General features: G+C 37.6%; 1 protein-coding gene across 1 annotated transcript in view; it reads right to left on the bottom strand.

Moving 5' to 3' along the window:
- Window positions 1-14,778: 14,778 nt before the first annotated feature.
- LOC140242161 (galactosylceramide sulfotransferase-like) overlaps window positions 14,779-27,684 on the bottom strand; it is a 33,154-nt gene continuing 20,248 nt past the window's right edge. Inside the window, exons 2-3 of the mRNA XM_072321930.1 lie at window positions 22,874-23,022; window positions 14,779-16,110 (exon numbers count right to left, since the gene is read on the bottom strand). Coding sequence (XP_072178031.1) covers window positions 14,901-16,110; window positions 22,874-23,022 — 1,359 coding nt within the window. The 3' untranslated portion in view covers window positions 14,779-14,900. The remainder of the gene's footprint in view (window positions 16,111-22,873; window positions 23,023-27,684) is intronic.

Raw genomic sequence — 27,684 nt, 5'->3', positions numbered from 1 at the left:
AACCGAAGTAAGTCAAATATGATTCGATCTAGACAGAAAGATCCGTCTGTCCGGAGGAGTCTTTTATTTTTATTCATTGACGTTATCACTCTCCTCCGTAGACAGACGGAAATTTATAGTGTACCTCGCTGTTACGTAGGGTCTCTATGGAGAATAGGGTGAGGTATCTCACCCTTCTCGATTGCGTCACAGCCCTAGATCGGCAAATTTAAACTTGTATAGCAAAAAAAAAAAAAAATCAACATTTCAAGAATGCATTGCACTCACCAGATTAATGGTATATCCCACATTTTGATAGAATTTTCATGAAAAAAGATGCAACTACCAGCTCGTCGGTATGGTTGTATAGGAAGGGATCCGTGAAGCTAGACGCAGTCTCCGCGGAACATATCCCCGACGACCAGAGCTACAGACCGATCTTTCGGTGAAGATTTGATCGAGGAGGTATTACACACCTCCTTGGTTTGAAGCTCAAACTCAACTTTGTATGCTTGCTGTGATATTGCGGGTTGGGTAATGCTTCCAACGTATTACACCCAAATTTACTTGAGTCACAGATAGTAGATCCAGACCCATTTTCCCTGACTTGTGACTTGATCGAAATTTGCTATCCATCCGACATCCCGCCCACATTTTGAGACAAGCTGGGGCAGCATGATGGTGGAGTTTTGATGAATCATTATTATGGATGATGGTCAACATTAACAGTCCCATTTCGGCAAATTCCGTTGTGCAAGATAAATGCAAAACAGTAGCAGAATAACAACGATATACACCGGCAATACTTACAGGTACAGCAGGCAGCTTCAGGCTCTTGTCGATCAACTACCATCCCCACTACGTGGCTACCGCACAGAGCAGCGAAGGTGGGACTACAGCGTGGCGAAAAGCAGGGGCTCGGAACCTCGACTACTGTACAATGTATAGAATTCAACACGGAGCCGAATAGGTGGCGTCATGACAGAATTCCACCATCAACCTCTGTGGTTACACGTACAGATACCAGCCAGCCAGCAGGCAGACGGTTGGTTGGCTGAGTGAACATAATGAAGGACGGGTATTACGTAATGCCATGGTTTGCACGGAAAAAGTACTCCGCATCACCGCGTCTTTCCTTTCTAGGAGTATCGCACGGGTAGACATTAGTCTACGTTCTGGACTGCATTTACACTTTTTACCTTTTAAATATAACAAATAATTGGTGCAAATTGATGTGATGGTGTGATTCTGATTATGTATTCAGCAAAGAGGCAAAAACAAAAATGAAAAGAACAGATATAACGGATCAGAGTGATACAACTCTTGTCTGACGAATTCCCCTCTATTCAAAATTTGTTCGGGCAGGGGTTACTCACTGGCTCTTTAATATGTTTGTCTGTAGTCTTTCGTGAGAAATCTCTCTGGCTTTTTTTTTTTTTTTTTTTTTTTGGTGTGTTTGTTTTTTCTTTTTTTTTGGGAGGGGGGAGGGAGTGGCGTATGCAATTTATTTTATCGAAATGATTCACAAATATCTACTACTGGCATCTGAAGTCTCGGCATAAGTAGAATCTTCTATGAAATTATCTTTATTGTAAGAGAAAATAGGCCTACATGTAGAAAATATTCGTAAACGAATAACCAAAGGCGTCATGCTACACGGAACAATATTAGACTCATAGTCATGCTGGGCATTTATAAGTATCTGATGTTTTTATTTCAAGTACAACACCACATATAGAGAAATGTAATTACTCTAAATATTTTATAAAGCATACATTGGAAAAAGAATAAAACATCAAGAATTGACCAAAAATGACATCGGATTATACTCATACTTCTAATACTTTTCAATTGTATTCATAGCATTCATGATCCCGCATCTTATTATCACTAATGGGCAGTGCCTTAGGAAGAGTAGCGCCTTTTTGTGTACGGGACAACAACTTTAGAATTACAGTAAATATAAAATATTTCAGGTTTTAGATGTTTTAGGATCTGCCAAAATACATTGTGTTCATAGCTTAAATTTGCGTAAATTCACCCTCTCTCTCTTGCCCATCTTGAGATAGGGCCGTGTTCTGATACGCCTTGAGCACTTTACAGTGGAGTTTCACATTCTCACGATGATAGATTTACTACTATAACGGCCAAAACCTGATACATCTGTACCATGTTACCGCTTCAAAGGATACAAACCCTTATCATGTTTTATTTTTCATCCTGCATAATAATGAATATACATCCGCCTTGAGTAAAGGTGCAAAAAGAGGAAGAAAAGTCTATAAACGTAGAGCATGCAGCTCCATGCATTGAGCGTATCGTAATAGCTCCATGGAGCTAGCTCCATGATAGCTCCATGGTCTAGACATAGAGCTACAATACACCATTATATGAGTTGTAGCTCCGTGGTCTAAAACAAGGATACTTGGTCGTCTTCAACACGGGTAAGTCGCGATCTCCACTCGTAACTGACCCCAAATGATCAGATGTCCAGATAATCAACTCGTCATGTCGACACCCAGTACATGATCAGATGACAAGATATCAGAAGAGATGATCAGATGAGAAGGTCTTAGATCTCGTCATGTCTATCAAAGGTTGTGTACAGTTCTGGTCGAGGTGAGGATTTAGCTTTTTACATTTTGCGAGATATTCAGAAACCACTCTATGAGATGTCAAAAAAAAACATGCAATTCTAAGGGGTATCAAAAGTTTATTTGATGAAAATCGGTTTTGAAATGACTGAGATATCCAAAAACAAGGTGAAACAAAGAGATCCTAATAAAGTTGTGGCCTGTAGTCTTTTATTATTATCTTTTTTTTTTTGGATATCTCAGCCATTTGAATACCAATTTTCATCAAATAAACGTTGAATCCTTCTTAAAATTACATGCTCTTTCATATTTCATAAGAGGTTTCTCATTATCTCACTTAGGAATGTAAAAAACATGAATCCCCACCTCAACCAGTACTGTACAGCCCCTTTAATACATCCAGTAGAATGGATGATTAAGATGACAAGATCTTGGATCTCGTCATGTTCATATATAAATATACATCCAAGAGGTATTGTTTATCATTGGGAGCAGTGATTTGAGAAATGTTCGAGTTATCACAGATGGTTATAGGTCAGTAGGCTGTTGTATCACAAAACATCCTAACAAATAGAAATTTCGCAATAAAGCCTAAGATATAGGGAGATATCATTTTTTCCCTCAATAATTCATAACTGTACACAGTTTATTCTGGAAACAATTCTATTATATCTACTGTTCTCATTTTGTATATGTAACAATACTTAAAACTGATTATACTGATGAACATTTTTACATTACCCGGTAGTTGTTTCTACCCCTAACTCACATTGTAGGACTATTTTGAAGCACTAATGCTGGGTCTTTGTTTCATGCGCAAATGGTTTTTAAAATATGACTTTAAGATTATAAGATCTTAAATCTTGTCATGTCAGCATCTTGCAGAACAGATTGGCAGAGGGCAATGATATCATTGTAAGATCTTAGATCTTGTCAAGTCTATTAATTCATATAGAATAGATGGTTAGATGACTATTATAGAGTCGGACCTCATCTCATGTCTGCATCCCTCAGAAGAGACGGTCGGATGGACAGACCTTATAGGAGGATCTCGCCATGTCTGCATACCCTATAGTATACGGCCCACTACTGTCTACTCTATGGAAAATTTCATCTTTGGTGAGTGAAGTATTTTTTAAAATATTTTTTTTTTTTACTGTCATTAATGCTAATATTATCAATATAATCAATATTATCATAATTATTATTGTTGTTGTTGTCTATAGTAGTTAATCACAAGATGTCTCTTGAAGATCAATATCACGTCAAGTTCCATCCTGGAATCTTGGACTTCTGGTACTTTTCTGAGGATTCGCGCCGTCCCCAGTAGTGCTGCTTTTTGGAGCGTTTGCACTCGATCGGGCACACCCATATCGTCCAAGTAACCTCGAAGCTGCTTTCTTTGACGGTGTTCCGAGTGCTCTGGTGTCACTACAATAGGAATCACCGTCATTCACTTTCATATTCCACAGGTGGCAAAGTTCTCCGGCCAGGATCTGGTACTTTTCTATCTTTTCCTTCTAATCCTTCTCGGCCACTCTGCTGTCTCCCGGTAGACAGCGACATCGACGATAGAATTTTTATTTCTATTTCAGTATCATTATCGTAATTGCTATCATCATCATTATCACCATCATTCTTCTTCTTCTTCTTATCATCATTATCTATTATTATCATTATTTTTATCATAGTTATTGTTGTTGTCGTTGTTACAATGCACATCAACCACGTTTGCCAATGCAGAAAATTTCTAGTAGGAAAAGTGAATTTCCCTCGAATACATTAATATGTCATAATCAAATGCATTAACTAATTTTTCTGATCATTTCATTTCAGTATTAATTCCATAAATCAATTTTAAACAAGAGAAGCGATCATAATGTACCCAAGAGCAAATGGATTAAAAAAAAAGTATAATAAAAAAAATGGCTCATACCACACCTTAAAAACCATGGCTCATACCGTAATCATGACAGTTGCTCAACCTGCGTCAGATATAAAATAGTTTTAAAAAGAGATTCAAAAGATTTGACATCATTAATGTATTGACATTTCTGGAAATTATATTCCGAGCCATCAATCTTAAGGTTGATAAATCAAGTGATAAAAGATGTAGACATTACGAGATCCAAAATCTAGTCGCTTGATCATCTTCTCTTTATGGGATGTCGACATGACGAGATTTTCGATCTTGTTATCTGATCATCTTTGTATGATCAGGATGTAGACATGACGAGATCCGTATCTGGTTATCTGATCATCTTTTTTACAGGATGTAGCTTCAGATTACTTAGATATTTCCATGTAATGTCCTTTGTTAATCACACCAATCCTGCAAAACATGCAAGTTTTGCGTAGTTTAGGGCAAGGTAGATACCAGTGTCTTTTGTTACTGTCATGTTACTGATTTAGCAGTGTTTGACAGTGCTGTCATCAACAAATCTTGGTTTTGAAGATTCTTTGGGAGCCGTTCCAAGTAATCCAAAGAGGGGGAAAACAGAAGAAAAAAATATTATAAAGATAATAATATGACACGTATTTAGATATTCACTTGGCCACATTATAAGCGACGACCGGTCTAGGTATAATAGTGCTGTATACCCATCCACACAAACCAACATGCATTCGTGTTGCATAGGGCTTCGGTTTAGTGGTCACGCCTTTCAAAATCCTCGCCTTCGCCTTCTTCGATTTGGGTCCGAGAAGACGAGATGCGAAATATCGTCTTCTCGACTTCTCGGGCCTGTGAGAAGGTTATAGATAATATGAATATGACTTCTCGTCTTCTTGACTTTTTGGATGCGAGAAGGCGAGAAGACAAGATAATGACATCAAGCCTTCTCACCTTTTCGGACCCGGAAAGACTAGTGGAAAATACGGGAACTCACATCTCACCTATTCACGTTTTCAGACCCCGAGGAGTCCAGGGAGGAGTCAAGAGTTAAAAACTGACGACTTGTCTTCTTGCCTTCTCGGGCCCAAGAGGTCGAGAAGACGAGATCTTGTTACTGTCATATCTCGGACTTGCAAAGTTGAGAAGACGAGATCTAACTCGCCTTCTTTGACACGAGGAGGTCGAAAAGGAGGGGAATTATCCAAGGAGCCTCTTGAGAATTGCCCTGTCTTCTCTGTGGAAACTCAAACCCAAAGAGAATTGTGGATTGAGTGAAAGCAGCGACATAAGTAGAACACATCAGTGAAAGTTTGAGGAAAAACGGACAATCGATGCAAATGTTATGAATTTTTAAAGCTTTGGTGTTGGAACCGCTGGGTGAGGAGACTACTACAGGTTATCACCTATGTTTTGACAACAATAAGATAAAGAAAAAATATAAATTCAGTTCCACAAAAATTCATTTTTTTTTCATGAAAATAACACATTCCATTAAGTGCTCTTTTGTTATGCTAGAAAAGTGAAATAATGTTCAGTTTTCTTTATATTTTCTTCATCATTGTTAATACCCAAACATGATGTCATGAACTTAAGTGGTCTCCTCATCCATCGGTTCCGACACCAAAACTTTGAAAATTCAGAACTTTTCCATCGATTGTCTGATTTTCCTCTAACTTTCACTGTAGCAATGTGTTCTACTAATGTTGCTGCTTTCACTCAATCTACATTTCTCGTGGGGTTTGGGCTTCCTTTAAAAGCTTCAGTAAAAAAGACTGCAATTTTATGAATGTGATCTCCCACCTTTCCATAGTTTCGCTGAAGGACACACGATCAAACGATTCATTCTACGGGTTCTTTGTATGAAAGAGGCAATACAAGAAAATACAAGGTCACTCCTATTGCGTTTCTAAACACCGTAGTTTGTTTTCTCTATCAGTCTATAATCTTGACAATATACACTGACATACGTTACACTGTCCACGCAAACTTTGCTACAAATAGGTTTTTTGTTTTTTGTTTTTCAATTTCTCCTCCTCTTCGGTCAGATGTTAACTACCACCACATTTTGTGTATCACAGCCATCGAATTTTGACAATTTTTGAAAACTTATGAAAAAATCTGTTAGTTTATACAGATAAAATAAGCACACACACACACACACACACACACACACACACACACACACACACACACACTGGTCGACATTCCCATCATAATTAAGTGGTTTATCAATGTTATCTAAAAATAAAATCAACGGACAATAATTCCCTGTCATCAGTCATAGTGTCTGGCATGGTAATACCCCCCCCCAGGCCGTTCTTTTGCCGATTTTTTCAGCAGGTGAAGACAATACTTGCGCATCCTTGACTTTTCAGTACACTGATTATTATGTTAAATTAGGCACCTGGCTCTAAGGGTTGCACTATCTGTTTAACTCAAGGTGAATGTCATGGAAGGGAAGGTTATGCAGCTGGTATCACCAACTCTGATGCAATGTCGACCAATAATGTTGTGTTGCGGTGATCCAGTGTGGCTGTGCGTCCGATGTATTTTGTAAGAACCCCCCCCCCCCCCAAAAAAAAAAGTATTGTATCCATTAGCTCTCTAGCTTGTCAACAATAGGCGTTTTCACATCAGCCCGATGTCTCCAAATAACGCGCTATTTTCTGACTTGGGAAATTTTCCCGATAGCGAAATAGCGCGCTATTTGATTATTATGTAAGCAAGAAAGCAATGACCTCACTAAATTATGCAGATTTGACCTAATCCGCCACGTCGTCTGAGGTTACAACGCCCAAGATTTCGTATCTTTCCTGCGACATGGCATGGTGTCAAGTTTCCATCATGTCCATTGTTGTTTACATACCTTATCAAGCTTGAGCATGCATGCTTCTTTTTTTTTTGTCTTTTTTTTTTAATCTTGCTTCTGAGTGCAACGCACTGATAACGCCCAGCTGTTATTGTGCAACGTTGCTTTCATACTGAATTTCTCGAGGTTCTCAAGTTCAATACATGCATGCATATTTTCACACGGGCCATAACTGTCACCTGTTGTTTGTGCTGGTTTCGTATACAGAGTTGGTTTTCACTGGCATGTGCCATCGTACATGTTTTGCCGATGTGGAAATGTATGTGGATTTGGCTATATCATGTGCCCTGTATTTAGGTTTTGATTCTATTTTCTCTGATGTCTAATAGTAAGGAACATTTTGGATTTTTTTCCCTCTCTAAATAAACTGATAAATGTATTCAGTATTTCCTTAAATTTTGAAAACCCAGTAACATTTTGTTTTATCAATGCAAGTAAGTAAGAATACTATGATTTTTTTTTTTTTTTTACTAAATTATAATTTATGGATTTTAACTAATTTGGATGTATTAAAGTAGCAAGTGATCAGGATCTTACTGAGGTGGGGCAAGTGAACCACGCTGACTTTTGTTTTTCTTCTTGCTGCGCAAAGTAGAGATTCATCCATGCTGTTTTTATTACATGAAGTCAATGAAAAATTGAAGTATAATATACTTTCATTCGTTCTCTTTTCACGCTATTTATCAAATGAATTGCTTGAGTAAAATAGGCCTATAATCTTCAGTACCGGGTCACTATACTGTCACCTATTGGATGTATTGTTTGCGCCGGCTGTGCCCAATAGGGGTGTTCAACAATGCACACGCCGTGCTGTAGTTATTCGATGATACAGACATTTGTTTGGGTCTGGGTGCATTAATTATGTATGAACATCCAGTTTTTTCTTTGATTTTTTTTTTTTTTTTTTAGGGTTTAGTAAAACATTGAAGTGTTAAATGTCGGTTTCTCATTTTCTTGACTTTTTGTACTTTGATGTGGTCGTTAGATTGTCAATACATTTTGAAGAAACGGTCTGCCATAATATGCAAAGTAAATAGAAAATGTAGGTGTTTTACGTCCCCAAGTGTAGAAATGCCTAGTGAATTTTGTCTACTTTGTTTTCTTTATATAGGCAAGTAAATAATGACTTTTACCGTATAACAGTATACAGAATTGACTTGTATTGACTGTCACTGGCGCCAAAGGTTTTATTTTGTTAAGTAGGCACATGTGAGCTTTGCTGACTTTTCTCCTTTCTTTCCTGTGCGTAACACAGTGACCACGTTCAACCTTTATCCATGTTATTTTCACGTTTTGAATGCAATAAGGTGCTCCAATATTATGTCTATTTCCAGTGGCCTCTGCATACAATAGTAATCTGTTGGCTGCACCATCCACCTGGTGCAATGTCAGTTCGCACAGCCGCTCGCTGTGGTATGTATTTTTCACACGAGTTATGCATGTCTTCCGACAAGTTTCCCTTTCTTTCTCCTTTTCTTGTTAGTTTCTTTTCACCCTTAGCTTCCGGTTTTTTTTTTTCGTTTTCTTCTTCGTTCTCTTCCCTTCTTTTCCTTTTCCTTCTGTACTTGTTCGTTTATTGTTAAATCTGCTGGGTGATGTCAGGCTTTGTTTTACAAGGCACTGGTGATTTTATACTTTTTTAAGGATAACTTATACATATCATTGTATACCGTTCATAAAACGTTTGTATTAACATTATATTATGAAAAGTAGAGCAACATACTTAATTACGTAATTAAATTCGTTCTCCGGAAGAGATGCATGTCTCGGTGACAACATGCAACAGTTTAGCCCGGCTCTGCAGTTGTTTTGCAGATGCTAAACCTAATAATGATGTTGAAGCGGATCTTTTGTTTCATTCCAACAGTTGAGCTTTGCTATCTGCCTCCTTTTCTTTCATTATTTTTCGCCCAACATTTTGTGTATATACATGTCTTTTGTTTTCAGTTTGGATACCCACCCAGACACTCGTTGTATACATGTATCTTCGTTCACTTGTGTGTGTTCCGTGTTTGTCTCCCTCGCCATTAATGACCTCTCTCGTCTAACCCATTCTGATTTTTCTTACTCCCACTCCCTCTTTTTCGAAGCGATCGTCATTACATCAAGACTCCTATGCCAGCCTTGCACATTGCTACGTGTATCGAATTTTTCACGTGCTTTGTCACTGTCATGTTGCCTGCTGGCCGTTTTCCTATTAATTCTATCGTGCGCCACCTCTTCACAGTTTTGCTGGAAACGCAGAATCCTATTTCAGACAATATTATCATCCATCATGGCTGATTTCTTAAATGCACCGTTCCATTCTGTGTCGAATGATGATTTTTTTTTTTTATTATTTAGACGCACAACATCCGAATCTGATTTAGTTGATGGAGTACCAGTTACACTTGCAACTCCCTATGATAATTTCGCCGCTGATAATTTGAATTCATCAGCTGATGACTTGACCTGAGATTTTGGTAATGATTTAATTCAGAATCCGTTATGTAATTATATAACCGTTAATTAATGTAAAGATATGTATCATAGTTTCTCTGCAGACACGTTTTCTTTGCTGCATTTAAACATAAGGAGTTTAAATAAGCATTTTGATGAGTGACAGTTTTTATTAGAATCTTATCACACTCAATCATGCTCTGTCATTGGACCGAGTGAAACTTGGTTAACCGCGTCGTCTGAAAAATCCTAATTCTTTTGCGATCGACGGATATAATATGTATGTTAATAATAGATCTGACAGAAGTGGCGGTGGCGTTGCATTTTATGTGTCAAGTTCTTTTAAATGTGTTGTTCACAGCGATATCTGTAGAATGGATAACACTGTTGAATCTCTTTTCATTGAACTTAATAGCACAGGATGTAGGAACGTGTAGTCCGGATTATATACAGACCTCCCAATTCAAATATTTTAGACTTTTTGACTTATATCTCAGATTTGGCACAAAAAAAAAAACCAGTTATTCGAAGTAAGGACTGTTTTTTACTTGGCGATTCCAATATTGATTTGCTGAAATCAGGAAATGATCATTCTTCAAGTGAGTTTCTCGAAACACTTCTGTCTTCATCCTTTCTGCCCCTCATCTCCAAACCGACTCGGGTTACAGATCATTCTGCTACTCTCATTGATAACAATATGTATGCAATATCTTACCCCTCCCTGACTCTTTTATAATTCTTTCAGATATAACGGATCATTTTCCAATAACTTTGAAAACGTTTGTTAATGATCCAAAACCTTTATTTTCTTCACTTAAACGTAGAGTCTCGCCTGAAAAGTTGGCCAGTCTTGATGCCGCTCTTGATAATGCGATTGGTCACAAGTATATGAAAGTGATGATGTTAATTTGTCTTTTGATAATTGTATGGATATTTTGAATTGTTTTTTGATGATATTATTCCTAAACAAAAGAAAAAATGAGTTGTTTTTATTCAGTTTAGGTCAATTTATGTACATGTATAATAACAATTTACTTCCATCTATTTTTGATCCAATGTTCCTTCAGAACCAATCATTTCACACTTACCCCACTCGACGTTCAAATAAATTTCATTTACCTCTTTTTCGAACAATATTAGCTAAAAACTCATTTATTTACATTGGTCAAAACTACTGGAATTCTCTGAACCACGAAATAAAAACTGCTCCTTCTTTATACTCATTTAAACGGAAATTAAAACTTTTTCTTTTGCAACTTTACAATGACGTCTGTCATGAATAGGATTAGTTTTACAAGTTATATATTTTGATGCCCTTTTGTAAAATCCGCATAGTCGCTTATACATTGTCGCTCGTACCGGCTGACTACAGTCAAGTTCGTGAATAAAGTTTTCGTACAAGTTAGTCCCGCAGTTGATGGGTTTTTCTTCGAGATCTGCACTCTATACGCTTTAAACAATGAGGGAGCTCTGTCCGTTTTGTCTTGTTTTTGTTTTCCATCGTCGAACCTCCGTGTATCGTCATCTCCGTTGCGCTAGTCTTGCTTCTTGTCGTGGCCTGTCTTTTGCGCTTAACTAGCCTCGTCGCTGTCCCAGTGTCGTCTTATGTCTGTTCATATGTTAGTGCTGTCATTATGTGTCTTTTCCTTTTCTGTCTGACTCTTTGTCGGCTTCCATTTCTTTACCATTTCTTTTTTGTCAATTCTTTTAAACATGTTTTCTTTTTTTTTCTTTCTTTTCGCTGTTGTTGCTTCAAACCTTTTTGTTGTTGTTCTGATGCAATATTTTCACTGATTCTTTCTTTTCCCGAGGGCCCCACACTCTACAAGCTTTGTCTTTTCAGTGGGTCCCTCCGTTTTTTGCCTTGTGTACATTGATATTTCACTTTATTTCATTTTACTTCAGGCATTGTAATGTATCTTTACTGTAAAAGTATACAAGTATACTCTGTTAAACTCCCATTGTTTTCTTGATACGATTTCTATCACTGAAGAAAGTGTGATGTATGTTATGTTGTTGTTTTTTATTGTCGAAAAACGGAATAAACTTGAATTTGAATTTTGAAAAAAATTGAATACTCTTGACACGCGATATCTTTAGTACCAAGCCACCATATCCTCTCATGGTGGTCTCCGAAACCGTCGGTGGCTGTATAGCAACACCATCACTATGATCACATGCAGTTGTGCATGTTGCTTGATATCAGTATTATAATGCTTTCGAGGTTTATGATTTTGATTATGACTTTTGACAAAACTTGCACCATTCTGTTCACCTGATTGATCTCTACCATAGATGGTAGAGAGCCGGCTACCATATATGGTGTGGAATTGCACTTGAAGTGCGTGTTTGGGTCTAGTCTGTTTAAGTAAGCTCGACATGTGCATGTGGGTGTATGAGTTTCAATAAATGGATGAAGGAAGGAATGAATGTGGATAATTTATGTATGCTTATATACATATCCACACACATTATATATATATATGTGTGTGTGTGTGTGTGTGCGTGTGTGTGTGTGTGTGTGTGTGTGTGTGTGTGTGTGTGTGTGAAGTGTGAGAATTAAAGAGGTTCATGGTACTACCGAGACATGATCACTTGTTAGATGATACCCTTTATCGTAAAGATTAATGCCCATTATCATGAATGCACCGTAATGTGAAACATTGCATACAGCGAACTATGACAAACGTTGCGAGCAACAGTACAGTGACGATATGATAATAAGATGCTGCATTTGTGTATAGTGTCGAATATCAGAACGTTTCAGAATGCTTAGTTATGGTGTGAATGCTGATAAGTTGTGTTCCATGAGAGCTTAAAGGAAAGCAGTTAAATATGCAGTGCATTAGTCAGGAAGGAAACTTCCTTGATTCAATAATTCAATGATTCAAACTTTATTTTGACTTTTTTCGACATGGCTCAGGACTGCTATGCCTGAAGGAATTAATTCTATGCTAAAATAGTTAAGCAAAATTATCGAGAGTTAAGTATCGGAAAAGAATAAATTATATTATCTAAAGTGAACAGGTTTTAAAATGCCTTGGGTATACGATTTTGAAGTATTCAAACATAAATTACTTTGCAACCCGCAAGGCATTCACTACCACAGGCTTTTAGAGTGTTTTGCGCGATATAAAACAAGGCTTCTGAGTTAGCCAAATTAATGCATCGATCGGGTATAAATGTGGAGAGCTTTCTTTGCCAAAAAGAAGAATACTGTATAGTTCGTCGAAAGTTTCTGGTAGCTCTTTCAAGGACGTCACAAGACTACCTCTAACCATTTTTATATACAAACATGAATCCAAGCCGCAATGCGTAAAATTACATGTACAGCAGTAAGTATTAGATACAGCTTTTATTGCACTCGATAATCACACTATACGAGTGAACACTGATGACACGCACTGTTAATCACCACGACATCTAATGGTATCTGAACTGTTAAACACTAGATCATTAACGTACTAGAGAGGAGATATGTTACCTATACTGCAGGACAGGTCACAGTGGCACTCTTCTTAAATCGTAAATCAAACAAACAGATTGGTTTATAACTCATTGAAATCGAAAATAATGCCCAGGTATGCATGGAATATTAGTACAGTGTATTGAGTTCCATTATGTTTCCGTAAAACAGTAGTATCGGTCGCAATCGTATCATTTAACAAGTTTATATAGGATGACACTACGTTCTCATATCCTGATGACTTTGACATTGGTTTGCACAAAAAGAAAAGCAAAAAGAAATAACACTTTGCTAGATTATTACCAACGACAACCAGCTCTTTCGCATCCCAAATCATCAGCGCTATAACAGATCATTTCCATTTTCACTCTCTTTCAACAACAAAGGTTATAATTACCTGTGCAAATGCCACTGGCAAACTTGTGACACCATCTAACTTTCATATAATTATGACTGTGACTGATATCCCGGTTTCCTATTCAAATCTCACTTATTTCATGTTTGGCTTTTAGGATTCGTTTATCGTTCTATATCTTTCTATCTTACTCCATTTAGTTAAGTGTTCTTGAACATGGGGTGGCGATTCACTTTAATCACAGAAAGAAAGAAGTCAAATAAACTACGAGTGAAGAAACATCTAACGAAAGAAATGTCATATTGATGTTTGCATCGTATGACGTCATGGCGGGGCGACTAGAATAGTATCAAGTAAATTACATGGTGTTATCAACAACCAAGTTCGTTTTCTGGTTCATTCTAGGTTGCATTTCAATAAGTCTAAAACTTACGACAGCGTGCTTTTATCCCGTGCAATTTGAATATTCTGAATTTGAATATATATATATATATATATATATATATATATATAATTTACATAATATATATATATTATTTATGAGAATTAAATTATGAGAATTAAGGTTTGAAGACAATATTCACACGCCATAACACGTAGATATTAACGTATAAGAAAATGAAAGTAAAATAGAGGAATTTAGATAAGTTTGTTTATCAAATTCAAGTATAAACAGTAACACATTCAAATCAAAAGACAAAATGAATATCGAACAAGTTTTAGGGAGATGTTCATGTGACACTACGAAATTCGAATCATCTTGATATCGACGCATGGGCGTAAAAGTGACACAGGATACTTTTCGAAAGCAGTTACTACAAATTTTGGATGACACGCGCATGTATTATGGTTATCAAGTTCAGGAAGACGTACATGACATAACTAGTGACGTCATTACACACTAATTCTCTCCCCTCTTTCAATGGCTTTCGGACCTAGAGCAAGACTGTAGTTATTTCTCTCGATAGCAAATTAAGACACGGGCAGAGATTATGAACAAAGATTTCAAACTTGTACGTGATCAAGACACAAAGAAAGACCAGACATTAGCATTTGACATGATCATAGAAAATTGCATTGTGAATTGACACTTGAACTTTGGAAACAATAAGTGTCCAGAAATAAAGAAAGATTTTGATAAACACAGTATAAGGCGATACGCTGATAGCGTATCACCTAATAGAAGTAATAAGGATGCAAAAAAAAAAAATAATAGAATGCTCTTATTTGTGTTAGTGCTAACCCGTATGTGGCCATATGAACAATCACAGCACCAATCTGTCTTCAAAAACACTCTACTTGAATCATCTGCCACGTTCTAGAGCCCTCCGGGCAGCTTCCTCGTTAGCACGCTTCACCATAGTCCGCCGAATGAGGGCAGTATACGGTACATCGCCACGCATCAGATCCACGCAGAATTTGGACTTGCGTTTCAACGTCAGCTTGTCTTCCCTCAGATCCTTTGAGTCTTTTTTGGACTGGTTGACGCAAATATCCATGGCTCGGTTCTCCAGGGAGTGGAAGTGGGCCAGGTCCTTTTGAAATTGGGGTCCATATTCCGCCACTTTCTTCCAGAGCGTCCTGTTGAAATGTTCGTATAGCATCACGTCTCCAGCGCTCCAAGTCCGAATCCTCCTGGCAATGTCATCATTGACTGGGTATCTGTGACTCTTGCTGCGAATACCGTTGGATATGTACAAAATATCTTCAAAGTCCCAGCACATTAGCTTCCGAAAGAGTATTAGCGATTCATCGAAGTACTCGGTTATCATCATTAGGTCTATTTCTTGCGATATTTTGTCAATCAACGATTGAATATGGTCTTTATCTTCATCGTATTTGTGATCGAAGCCAAAATCATACAGCTGCCCATTTCTACTCCTGGTCCAGAAGAAAGTCTTCTTCCTGTAATAATACTGTGGATTATTCATAAAAGTCTCGAAGGGATTTTTTGTTCTTATTTTCAAATGTCTTCCCATTTCGAAATAACCAAAAGCCGACTCTAATTGTGATACTGGATTCCTGAGAATGGAAACATACTTAGCATTGGGTACTGCGATGTCCATATCCTTGCGGTTATATCTGACGTGATTAACCAACATGTCAAAATCTGTTCGTGTCCTATTCGGAACTCGGAAGGGCATGGAAGTCGTGAACAATTTTTCGCTAGATAGGATATGGTTTTTCTTACCCAACGCAAATGAGAGATTTCGCAAATATCCGAATCTCTCGAGGATAGAGGCCATGGTAGTCGAAGCTGTTTTATGCGTCTTCACGTACACAACCCTCTGCACAGGATTGCAAGGGATGTCTGCAGGAGAAATCGTACCGGACGAATCTTGAGTTGAGTTGATAGGTGTTACGGCACTTTCTTCACTGGGAGTTCCGTTGTGTAATCGGCGTATGATATCTTCTCTCCAACAGTCCGTCCCAGGGGACTGCCGAGATCCAGTGGTCGCATTTGAAGAGCTAGCTGGCATTAGTGTGTTCGTGAATAGCGACGCACTTTTCAATCTATTAGGTTAGAAGAGGAGAATCACGGCAATAATTGTTAGGTCAATTCCGTCTCAAAAAAAAAAATCCCAAATGTTAACCATGTCGTGGGTAAAGTTTTTCCGTCCATTTTTGCACTTTTAATAATCGACTTCAACTATTTTTTAAAATTTAGATTTGTCTCGAGAAGCACACAGAATGCAAATCCAATTTCAATTTAGTCAATTGTCATTGTAATTTGTTTTTCGTCAACCGTTTTTCAAAGACATCGCATACAAAATCGACAATTGTCATTGAAATTCGTCCCCGCCGCCCATCGACTGGAGTATGCAAGAATCAAATTCGTTCCGTGTTCGCATCATAGAATTTACAAATTAACAAATTAGTCAATGGTATTGATCTTTTGGTATTGTGAAGGTGAACCACTTCTACGCCGGCATTTTCTTACTTTTTCCCGGTATTCGGCGGTCAGAGAACATTAAAAACAGTAAAGACAATTTGTAATTATGTCGTAACAACATTTGGATTTGAGCTCTTTTATTTCCTGATTTTATACTTTTGCACCTAATGTATGAAACAAAAATATGTGTTTTTGATTGTCAAAATTGTCTTAAATCATAATGTGCCTAAAAATCGTGGATCACTGTTTTTGTTTTTGTGACAAATATAAATGTTTGTCTCCGTGTGAAATGAGGTTCACGTGCAAATAACCAAGAAACTAAAACAGAAAAGACATGAGATGAGTTTGAAGGAAAATTTGACGAAAATTATTGCTGAAGGACGAAATAATAATAATAATAATAATAATGATAATAAAAATAATCATGATAATAATAATAATAAGGTCTTATTTACCCAGGGTAGCCTCTTCAGTGTTGCCACTGCTCTACCAGAGGGCCCTGCCATTATTAGATTGCATTTGCTGTTGGTGTGCAGCGAAGTAACGGACGAATTTGAATTGTAAATGACGAGAATGTGTGACAAATTACTAAATTGAATAGACTGTTCGAAAATGATCGACAAAAGACGATTTTGAAACGTCGAATTTGAAACGGGAATCTATAACTTGGTCTACTCCAACTTAGTCCTATACCCGTTTCGTCTCAACCCACATGGTCTAATCCTAGTTCGTCTACAACCAGTTCGTCTAGTTACCATTTAGTCCAATTGACACTTCGTCCGTCTAGTTACCAGATGGGCATGCCCATTTTGTCTCATATCCGCTGGTCTATACCATTTGGTCTATACACCACATGGTCTCATCACCTATTCGTCTAATGCTCGATTCTTCTATTCAAATTTCGTCTACATAATATCCACTGTGTCTAATTATCATATACCCACTTTGTCTAATTATCATTTCCTTTTGGGATCCACCCACTTAGGCTATATCCATTTCGGCAATTTATCGATTAGTCTAATAACCAGCTGGACTACTAATGAATTAGTCTACGGACTATTTGGTCTGATGACCACTTAGTTTAATACCCAACTGGTCTACCACCATTTTAGTCTAATGACCACTAAGTGTATATACCCAACTGGTCTACTACCATTTACACGATACGTCCGATGTTCACATGCGATGGGCTAACTACTAGGCATACCCGGTCGAATTTAAGCGGTTCCGTTTTTCAAATTGATTACTAACGGTTAGTATGGATCTTCTTTAGACACGTGACATGCGGAGTGCAATTAAGTTACAGGGAGAAATTATTATCCGTAGACTAGTTCGGTTGTATATCGGTGATTTGATGGCGAGCTATAGCAGCTAAAACTGCTTGTAAGTTAGGCAAATAGTATTTTCATAACCTTTCCCTCTTTTTTTTTTCATGATTTCTATACAGCTTTGCTTTATACACAAGAGATATACTACATGTAGGATAGATAATTTATCATAATCATAATATTCACTTTCTCCGGTAATCTCAAAACCCACTAGAATAACAACACAGTCATCAACACTCCTCGATAATATTTTTATCAATAAGTTAGAGAATATTGTTGTCTCAGGGATATTCACATGTGATATAAGTGACCATTTACCGATATTTGCTGTTATAAGATGCAATCGTAAGAGTAATATAGATCACAACAGATTTCAACGTGTCTTTGATGACTCCTCCATACAGTATTTTTGTAATATGCTTCGAACTTGTAACTGGGAACATGTTGTAAACAGAAATGGTGTGGATGAACAATTTGAAGCCTTTCTTGCCAAGTATCTCTTGTTTTATAATGTGTGTTTTCCATTGCAGAAGTGTGTACACAGATTGAAAAAGAAGGATAAACCATGGTTTAATAGTACACTACGGAAAATGTGTAAAAAGAAGTATTTATTATATCGTAAGTATCTTAAGAATCGTAGTGTTAATAATGAACAGAAATCTAAACAATATCGGAATATGGTAAGGAAATATGTAAGAAAAAAACGTGAATATTATCATTGGAAATTTAACAACGTGCGTGGGAACTTAAAGAAAACATGGTCTATCATAAATGACGTCACGAATAAACAAAGACAGAGTAATTGTATAGATTCATTACAAATCAATGGTCATCTTATTGATGATAAAGAGTCTGTCGCACAACATTTTAATGAATATTTTTGCACTATAGGTAGCAATATTATTTCTGATATATATGAATCATCTGAATCTATTCATACTTACCTGCACAAACCTGCACAAAGCCAATCCATGTTTTTTAAACCTATCACAACTGCCGAAATATTAACCATTGTAAGTGATCTGAATATAAACAAAAGTCCTGGTGACGATGATATCCATGTCAATGTATTTAAGAAATCTATTTGTTTTGTAATGGAACCTTTATGTGCAATATTTAATTCATCTTTGGAAAATGGTATATTCCCTCGGAAGCTTAAAGTTGCGAAGGTAATTACAGTTTTTAACAAGGGGGATAAGCACCAATTACAAAACTATAGACCTATATCGCTGTTGTCAATTTTCACCAAATTTTTTGAAAAATCAGTCTATGCTAGATTGATATCTTTCATTGATAACAATGACATTTTATATCATCAGCAGTTTGGATTTCGACATGGTTATTCCACTTATATGGCATTACTCAAATCAATGGAAAAATATCAAATGCATTTGAAAATCATGAGTTTGTGGTTGGAATGTTTTTAAATTTAACAAAGGCATTTGATTGTATAGATCATAGTATACTTATTACTAAATTGGAATATTATGGAATAAGAGGGAGTGCTCTGAATTGGTTTAAGAGTTATTTATCAGATCGTTCACAATATTCAATTGTAAATTATATAAAATCAGATTTTTGTTATGTAAAAACAGGCGTTCCACAAGGCTCTGTACTGGGTCCCCTCATTTTTTTTTTTTTGTTATTTGTCAATGATCTGCAATTTGTGAGTCCTACTTTGTTTTCTATATTATTTGCAGATGACACAAACTTATTTTTCTCTGGTCGGGATGTTTATGAAGTCAATCATATGGTTAACACAGAAATGAAGAAAGTATATATTTGGTTTGTTGCAAATCGCCTGGTATTAAACATAGAAAAATCATGTTATATGATTTTCAAAACAAAGAATAAGGTAATTGATGAAAATGTTTTACAAATATAATGTTAAATCTAAACAAGTGAATAATATCAAACTTCTTCGTGTGATAATTGATGATGGTTTAACATGGAAAGACCATATAAATGATGTTTGTATTAAAATAAGCAGAATTGTAGGTGTTATGAGTTATTTGAAATATGCACTTCCTTCAAAGATTCTTTTAACCATATATCACACAATGATTTCCCCCCATTTAACTTATTGTGCAATAGTATGGGGTCACACTTCATTGTACTTATTAAACCGTATGTTATTATTACAAAAGCGTGCAATAAGAATAGTCTGTGACGTAAGCCCTTTTGAGCACACTGCAACATTGTTCAAGAAAATGAAAGTTTTAAAAATTGATCAAATAGTGCAATTACAAGTGACCATATTTATGTTTTCATATTTTAAAGGCGTTTTACCTGTAACCTTCCATAAGTTATTCGTTCAAAATAGTGCAGTCCATAGTTATAACACAAGATGTGCTAATAACATATGTTTAACTTTTTATCCAATATAAGTTTTCAAAGACTACAATTAGATATATTGGAGCTAAGTCCTGGAATGAGTTACCTGCTATTATCAAAGAATGTCCTACATTATCATCTTTTAAACGTAGACATAGAATGTTTTTAATCCAAAGTGCAGCTGAATAATTATTGGGATATTTGCCTTTTTGTTTTGTTTTGTTTTGTCTTTTGTGTGTATTTTGTCCTTTTTGCAATTTTGTGAATAATTTCTAATGGTATAGATTCATTCTAAAAATGTATATCTTTGATTGCAATTTGTAACCTCATTTGTAAGGGAATCGGCCTTGATAAGTCCTATATGGCCTTTTCTGATTCCCACACATGCTAATTATAACTGTTTGCATCATTCCTTTTGTTTCTTATGTAAACCTAATGTGCAATGTATGTTATGTAGGTGTACATGTACTTGTGTTTTTTATACTTTTTAGCATGTGGAATAAAATTGAATTGAATTGAATTGAATAATGAAAAAACAACGACAATAAAGGTTGAAACGTGGAGTTTTCGTTTCTATTGCGCCGTGGTTCAAGAGAGAGTTTTTTCTACCTCGATCGAGTCCCTGATGAGATCTTGCAGGGCTGAAATCGACAGCGCCCAAGTGTTTTTGTCAAAGAAAATCTAGGGGCAGGACTCCAAAGCTAAATTTGCCCCCGTAGCTATCGTATATATTTATACTATGTGAATCGTAAGACTGATATTAAGTGACAGTTTCACTCTTTTGTTTGAAGCTCATTGAATATGCATGATTCCATAGATTACATGATTATACGATTGCGCTGAAACTTTCCACAATTCGGACACAGGGGTACAAACTACACAGGTACATGTAGAACAGACAGAAGAAATCACAATTTGGTTATACACGTGTATATACCTCACATGACCTGTACTTTAATCACAGCAAAGTTGGTAATATAAATATTTTGTGATAGGCCCTATCTGGAACTTGTCTGGAGACAAAACGATAGCCCTATTGGAGGTTGGACCAAATGGAAATTAGAATACACGTTGATTAGATGAAATTCTACTTAGACAAAATGGCTAGTGGACTAACCGGAAATTAGACGAAATGGAAGGAGACTAACAACTGTCCATTAGACCTAGTGAAATATAGACCAAGCGGGCAGTGGACCAAGTAATATTAGCCGAAATGTCCATTTTAAGCCAAATGATGAATAGACTAAATGGAATTTAGACTAACTGACAATAGACCAAATGATATTAGACGAAGTGAGAAAAAAAATCCACGTAGACGAAGTGACAATACCATCTGGTCATTAGACGAAATGATAACGAGCCAAACTGGGCATTAGACAAAATGAGGATTAGACCAAATGAGCATTAGACGAAATTAATAGTAGACCGAATGGTCCGAATTCACGAAGGTGGTACGAATGAAACCATGGTTTAAACCATGGACAAAAACCATGGAGCGCCAAGTGTCACATGGGATATTTTGTTACGAAATCAGTCATTTCGTCGATGAAATGATTATACTTTGTAACGAAATGACAACATTTTGTAACTAAATGAACATTTCGTCCACGAAATGATAATTTTGTTAACGAAACGGTCATTTTGTCGACGAAAAGACCAATTTCGTAACGAAATATTCCGTGCGACACTTGGCACTACATGGTTTTGTCCATGGTTTAAAACCATGGTTTCATTTGTACCACCTTCGTGAATTCGGGCCAATGAGTTTAGCCGTTGTGGTGTTGGACGAACTGGAAAGTAGTCCATCTGATACTGTGTAGTAGACCAAGTGGCAATAAACCTTTGAAACTAGGATTGGCATATATTCAAGATTTCTCGGGACGAAATTGAATTAAAAATCAATCAAAATAAATGAAAAAATGTTTGAAAATGAAAGGGAAAATCTAAGTTAAAAAGCTAAAATACAACTTTAAACCTCATACTAAAAACAAACAAACAAACAAGCAAATAGACAAATAAACAAAATCCGATACGCCCTTTTGCCGTATCACAAATTCAAAAATCAAGGAGATTTCTTGTTTACTTTTCATTCCGTTAATCCGAAAATGAAAAAAAAAACAACAAACAACCAACAACAAACAAACAAACGTACACAATGGCAAGTCAATATAAACATGTTCATTTTCGGATTGACGATTCTTCGGAATAACAAACTTTCGGAATAACGCCACAAATGATGGGATTAACGAATATCCAGGTATACGAATGTTATGTGTTTCGGAATAACAAACCCTCGAAATAAAGAACATCACCCAAGACCATACAATCGGGCTTTGCTTGATTTTAAACTAAGTTTGAATGGTGCGTCGACAAAACTTTAAGATAATCGTCCGAAATTATTCAATCTTAAATTTTATTTATCTCTTCTTTGTCTTCCTCTTGTTTGAGGCAGTGAGATGACACGTCATGACTGGAGTTGAATCGATTTGTTTTGATATCAAAAACTAGGCAATGAGGTTGGGTTGATACTGCTACTTCAAAGAGCGATGTTGATTCAACTTTTTTTTGTTTGTTTGTTTTTAAAATCAGCGTTCCCAGTTCTGGTTCTTTGACGTCATATTCTATCCATCAATAAACATTGGAACATGGATTATATACACATATAGAGAGATTATTTTTCGATGGCTATTATGGATCACTGATTATGAGGTCGTGTACTTACCTTACATCCTGGACGAGATAGCTCTTGTTACTCTCAGAAAGATACACACAGACCACAGTGACCACCGCGCAGAGCTGGATAAACGTAGACCGCAGAATCAAGCCTCCTTTGGCCCGTCCCTCTTGACTGTTGGTCGACGCCATCCCTCCCTGTGGAAAGAGATGGTCCAGGCTTTGCTTGAGTTCCGGGTCTGAGCTGCAGGGAAAACCCTGGCCTCAATTATGTATATAATATATATATATATATTATAAAAAAAAAAACACTAGCTTTTGACCTGCGACGCGAACGCGAAGACGACGCTAACTAGGCCAAAATGGTGTAGGTTTAGGTTCACGATTTAGGATTAGGGTTCGGTCTGAACCAAAACTATACGATCCCTTTAATCAAAATTGACCACACCATTGCTTGTTGTGCCAGAGTGTTGTAAGGGTGTTGTATTAGTGTTGTAAGAGATGAATACTGATGCATGTATTCTGAATAGGGAAATTTGATGACTTCGCAGAGAAAAATAAGTAGTGAGGGTATACAATGCAACTAGTTTGATGGCCAGAACTACATTTACCTGTGTATAACCATCATGATGCACCCAATTGCAATGAAGGATTCTTGTGACTATGCTCAGACATGCTTAAAAATGACTGTATCAAATACAATGTACTATGTTTTCCACAGTTCGTTTCAGCAATATTAATTCAAGTAATTGAATTACTTTTGCTCTGTTATTAAATCGGCTCACTAGATGATAAAGGATTTGCTTGTATTATTTCTAATTTCTGGTATGAATTGATTTGTGCATTAAGTTTACGTGTATTTACAGCGTAACCTTGCTGTAATTGATTATTGTTAATACATGATATAAATGTGTACCTTGTGTATAATCACACTCGACAGATTGCTGCATGACATATTGCATTGCAGACATGGCAAATCATTTGTAGTGTGAATTGATTGTTTGCACAACAAACCATTAATGTCGTGCTTGACAAACCAATTTTGTCAAATAAGACCATCTGTTTGACAAATTTTAATTTGTCAATTGAATAAAATACACATTAACAGTGTAGATCCTTAGGGATGCAAAGATGCGAACGTGTTATACGTACAATATTATTATAGATGATGGAAATGTACACATTATTATACAATACAGCTGTATTTGCATAACTTGCACGAGTAACAACGGATTTATCCTACACTAGTTTTGTGGTCATTTTCCTGTCTACCTTCTACTTCTAAAACAACGATGAAACAGAAGACACGTAACTCTGAGTCACATATTAATATCGCATTCATGGCAAACAGCTATCAACGGATTTTGATGTGCCTAAATGATTAATTTTTTACTTCGTGATTCACTTTCAGCATTATTTCATCAAGGTCTGGAGTACTGGTATAGTATTTTACGAGCAAAGCGGAAATGTGGTGTGTTTTTTTTTTGTAGTTTTATCAGTTACTGATGTATACAGATGATTGTTAAACTCTGTGTAACCACAGGAAATTGTTCTGCTATTATTGCTGGTGACCATCCTTCAACCAGTCAGCTAACGCTGGACCTAAGCTGAACTCGTCAAGTGTTTCGGAACTTTAGTCTGACTGATAATGACGGATCAAAATAGTCACTGCTATATACTTTATATCATTTATATACACACACACACAGGGGAGTCGATCGGCGGGGGGATGCAAAGAATATAATCCCCCCTTATTTCCAGGGATGTGGGAAAAATTACACCTAGACGGCTAAAAACATGCACACATGAAGTGTAAGCGAATCTCTATGCTGCATTTAGCCATCAAAACGTTAAGAAAATGAATGCTGCATAATTCTGTTTTGTGCACCGCAAGTTCCCAAGATTATATCAACGTATACCGGTAGACCTATAGGCCATGCAATGGCCAGTACAAAAGCTTGGATATTCTTGAACCACCCACAAATCATATTACACCTTCTATATTACAGTATTCTCATTTTGATACATTCAATCTCTTACGGCGATCGTGCGTGTATGTGGGGGGGGGGGGTCTGTCAATACAGGATAGGGTTCAACGTTATTACACAGATTCAAGATGAACGGTTAAAATAGAAATTAGGTGGGATACAATCATGACCCCTCTTTTTCTTTAGTCTCGGAAATAAACTTTCAAATGGTTCGATCGGTGAATAAAAAAATATGCAACTTACGAATCTACTTTTGTTGTTTGTTCTTTTTTCTTGTAGAAAGTCGATAATTACATTTCTCGTTATCTTATTGCGAGAATACGCATGCATGTCACCACTCCATCACTCCGTTTTATTGTCATTGCTGGTGAGCGTTATCCACCTCTATCATGTCTCCAAAGACTATGTACACCGTTATAAAGACACAAACGCTGAGATACCATGACTCAGCCATGTTCATTATCCGTATCATACTTGATTTTCCTACTTTTTATACCATGTTTGGGTGTATGCTCCCCTCCCCCCCCCCCCGGTCCCCTCGTTCCACGTCACGATCTGGACCCCCATCTATCCCCATCGGCAAAAGCGTACAGATATCGATAGCAGCATCGTTTGTAGGACGGGGTTGAAGCGGGCATTCTTTTTTTTTCAGATCGGGAAGAAATTTTGAACATATTCAAAATTTCTTCCCGATCTCCTCGATCAAAACCCCATTTTGAATCGCAAAGCAACCGGGGGGGGGGGGGGGGGGTCGTGATGACAGTGTAAACACCGCAGGATGAGCGCAGTCGTTCTGACCGTAAGTATCCGCATATAAAGGCCGTGTCACACCAGCCTTGCGTGCGACTTCCGAAGAACATTTTTGCTATCCGGAGGTCCCCGCAGATGACCCGCACATGACAGTACCTAGCATGTATCTCAAAAGTAGTTACCCGGAGGTGCGCACGCTGGCTCTATTTACCCGCTGCCAAAAAAGGCCCTGTCACACCAGCTAAGCGGGCTTATTGCGTATGGGGATTTTTTCAGCACGCAGAATAATTTCTGCGGCCGGACAAGGTTTAGGGCGAGTTTGGCGTGGGTATTACATGATAAACGCGTGATACCTAAGTCCTTCTTGCGTGTATTCCGTTGAACTGCATGTTAGGCGTGTGGGTGTCACGTGATAACATCGTGATAGCTTCTTTTATGTCAGTTACGGGCGACATACGGGCTCTGCGAAGTACATGCGCCACAACTGCGTGTTATCTGCGTACTAGTCGCCTGCGAGGTGAGTGCTAGTCTGAACAATAGGCTGGTTCGAGTGGATGGGCAAATAATCATTTGTCAACTAGCTTTCAAGAAGTGAAGATGCCCCGTAGACGGAAAGTGCACAAGGGCAGAGAACGTCCAGTGGATGGACAGCCACAAAGCCCGGAAGATTCACAGCAAATGCATCAAATTGCTGCTGAAATCCATTCGGCGGATGAAGTCCTGTCCGAAAGGGACCAGGTAGTCCTCGACGCCACAGAGGACAGAGGACAAAGAAGAGAATGAGCCCACAAATGGCACGCACTCCCTTCACATAGGCATAGACCAGCGGGCAACTTACCTACTTCAAGTGGGTCAAATGCCTGTGAATTGCGGCGGCTACGGCCCTCCTACGGGTGTTCTGCGTGGAACTCTTCGGGCAATCCTCGCAACTCATCCGGAAATAGTTTTGGTCATGCTCAAAACTTTGCTGCGGGAAAATTGGACTAGCGTGCGCACCTTCGGGCAACTAAGGACGAGATAAGTGCTAGGTACTGTCAAGTTCGGGCCAACTGCGGAGAGGTCCGGGTAGCAAATTTGTTTCCCCGCAAGTCAAGCCGCAAAACTTCCCCAGATACGGTATGACAAGGCCTTGAGCATGCTCAAAACTTGTTCCGGAAGAGTCACGGGAGTTGCCCGTAGAGGTACGCGCAGAACACAAGTAGGAAACCCTTACCGGTAGCACCTCACAGGCAACTTCAAAGCAGGTACTTCGCAATCCCCGTAAGTCGCTCGTAACAGAAAATGGATCGGTTTCAAAGCTCTCACGCGAGTCACACGGAACGCACGCAAGTAGAAGCTAAGTAGCACGCGTCTAGTAAGTAAGAAACAAGTGCGAAAATTGCAAACATTCTTGTCCGCCCGCGGAAAATTTTCTACGTGCTTTAAACTACCTCCTCGCCACAAGCCCGCGTAGCTTGCCCGGACAGGTGTGACACCGCCTTAAAGGGAAGATAAACCCCAAGAGCAATGTGGATTGAGTGAAAGCAGCAACATTAGTAGAACACATCAGTGAAAGTTTGAAGAAAATCGGACAATCGATGCAAAAGTTATGAATTTTTAAAGTTTTGGTGTTGGAACCGCTGGACGAGGAGACTACTAGAGGTTATGACGTATGAGTGGACAACAATACCAAGAAAATATAAAGAAAATTCTACAAAAATCCATTTTTCATGAAAATTACAAATTCCATCAACTTGATATTGACATATGTTAGGGGTAGCAATTATTCCCCCTGCTTTCTGAAAGAGGTTGGTCCATTGCTCTTTCATAATTCTAGAAAAGTGAATTTTTGTTGAATTTCCTTTATATTTTCTTTGTATTGTTGTCCACTCATACGTCATATCCTCTAGTAGTCTCCTCATCCAGCGGTTTCAACACCAAAACTTTAAAAATTCATAACTTTTGCATCGATTGTCCGATTTTCCTCAAACTTTCACTGATGTGTTCTACTAATGTTGCTACTTTCACTCAATCCACATTGCTTTTTGGGTTTACCTTCCCTTTAAGATAACATCGGCTCGAGAACTGGAGTGTAGACACCGATGTGGTCCCGCTGCTGCGCCGCTCTTCCCTGATCAAAACA

This window comes from Diadema setosum, chromosome 2 (genome assembly GCF_964275005.1).
Source record: "Diadema setosum chromosome 2, eeDiaSeto1, whole genome shotgun sequence".
Taxonomy (NCBI): domain Eukaryota; kingdom Metazoa; phylum Echinodermata; class Echinoidea; order Diadematoida; family Diadematidae; genus Diadema; species Diadema setosum.
The sequence above is the reverse complement of the archived record's forward strand: the minus strand, read 5'-3'. Positions and strand labels throughout refer to the sequence as shown.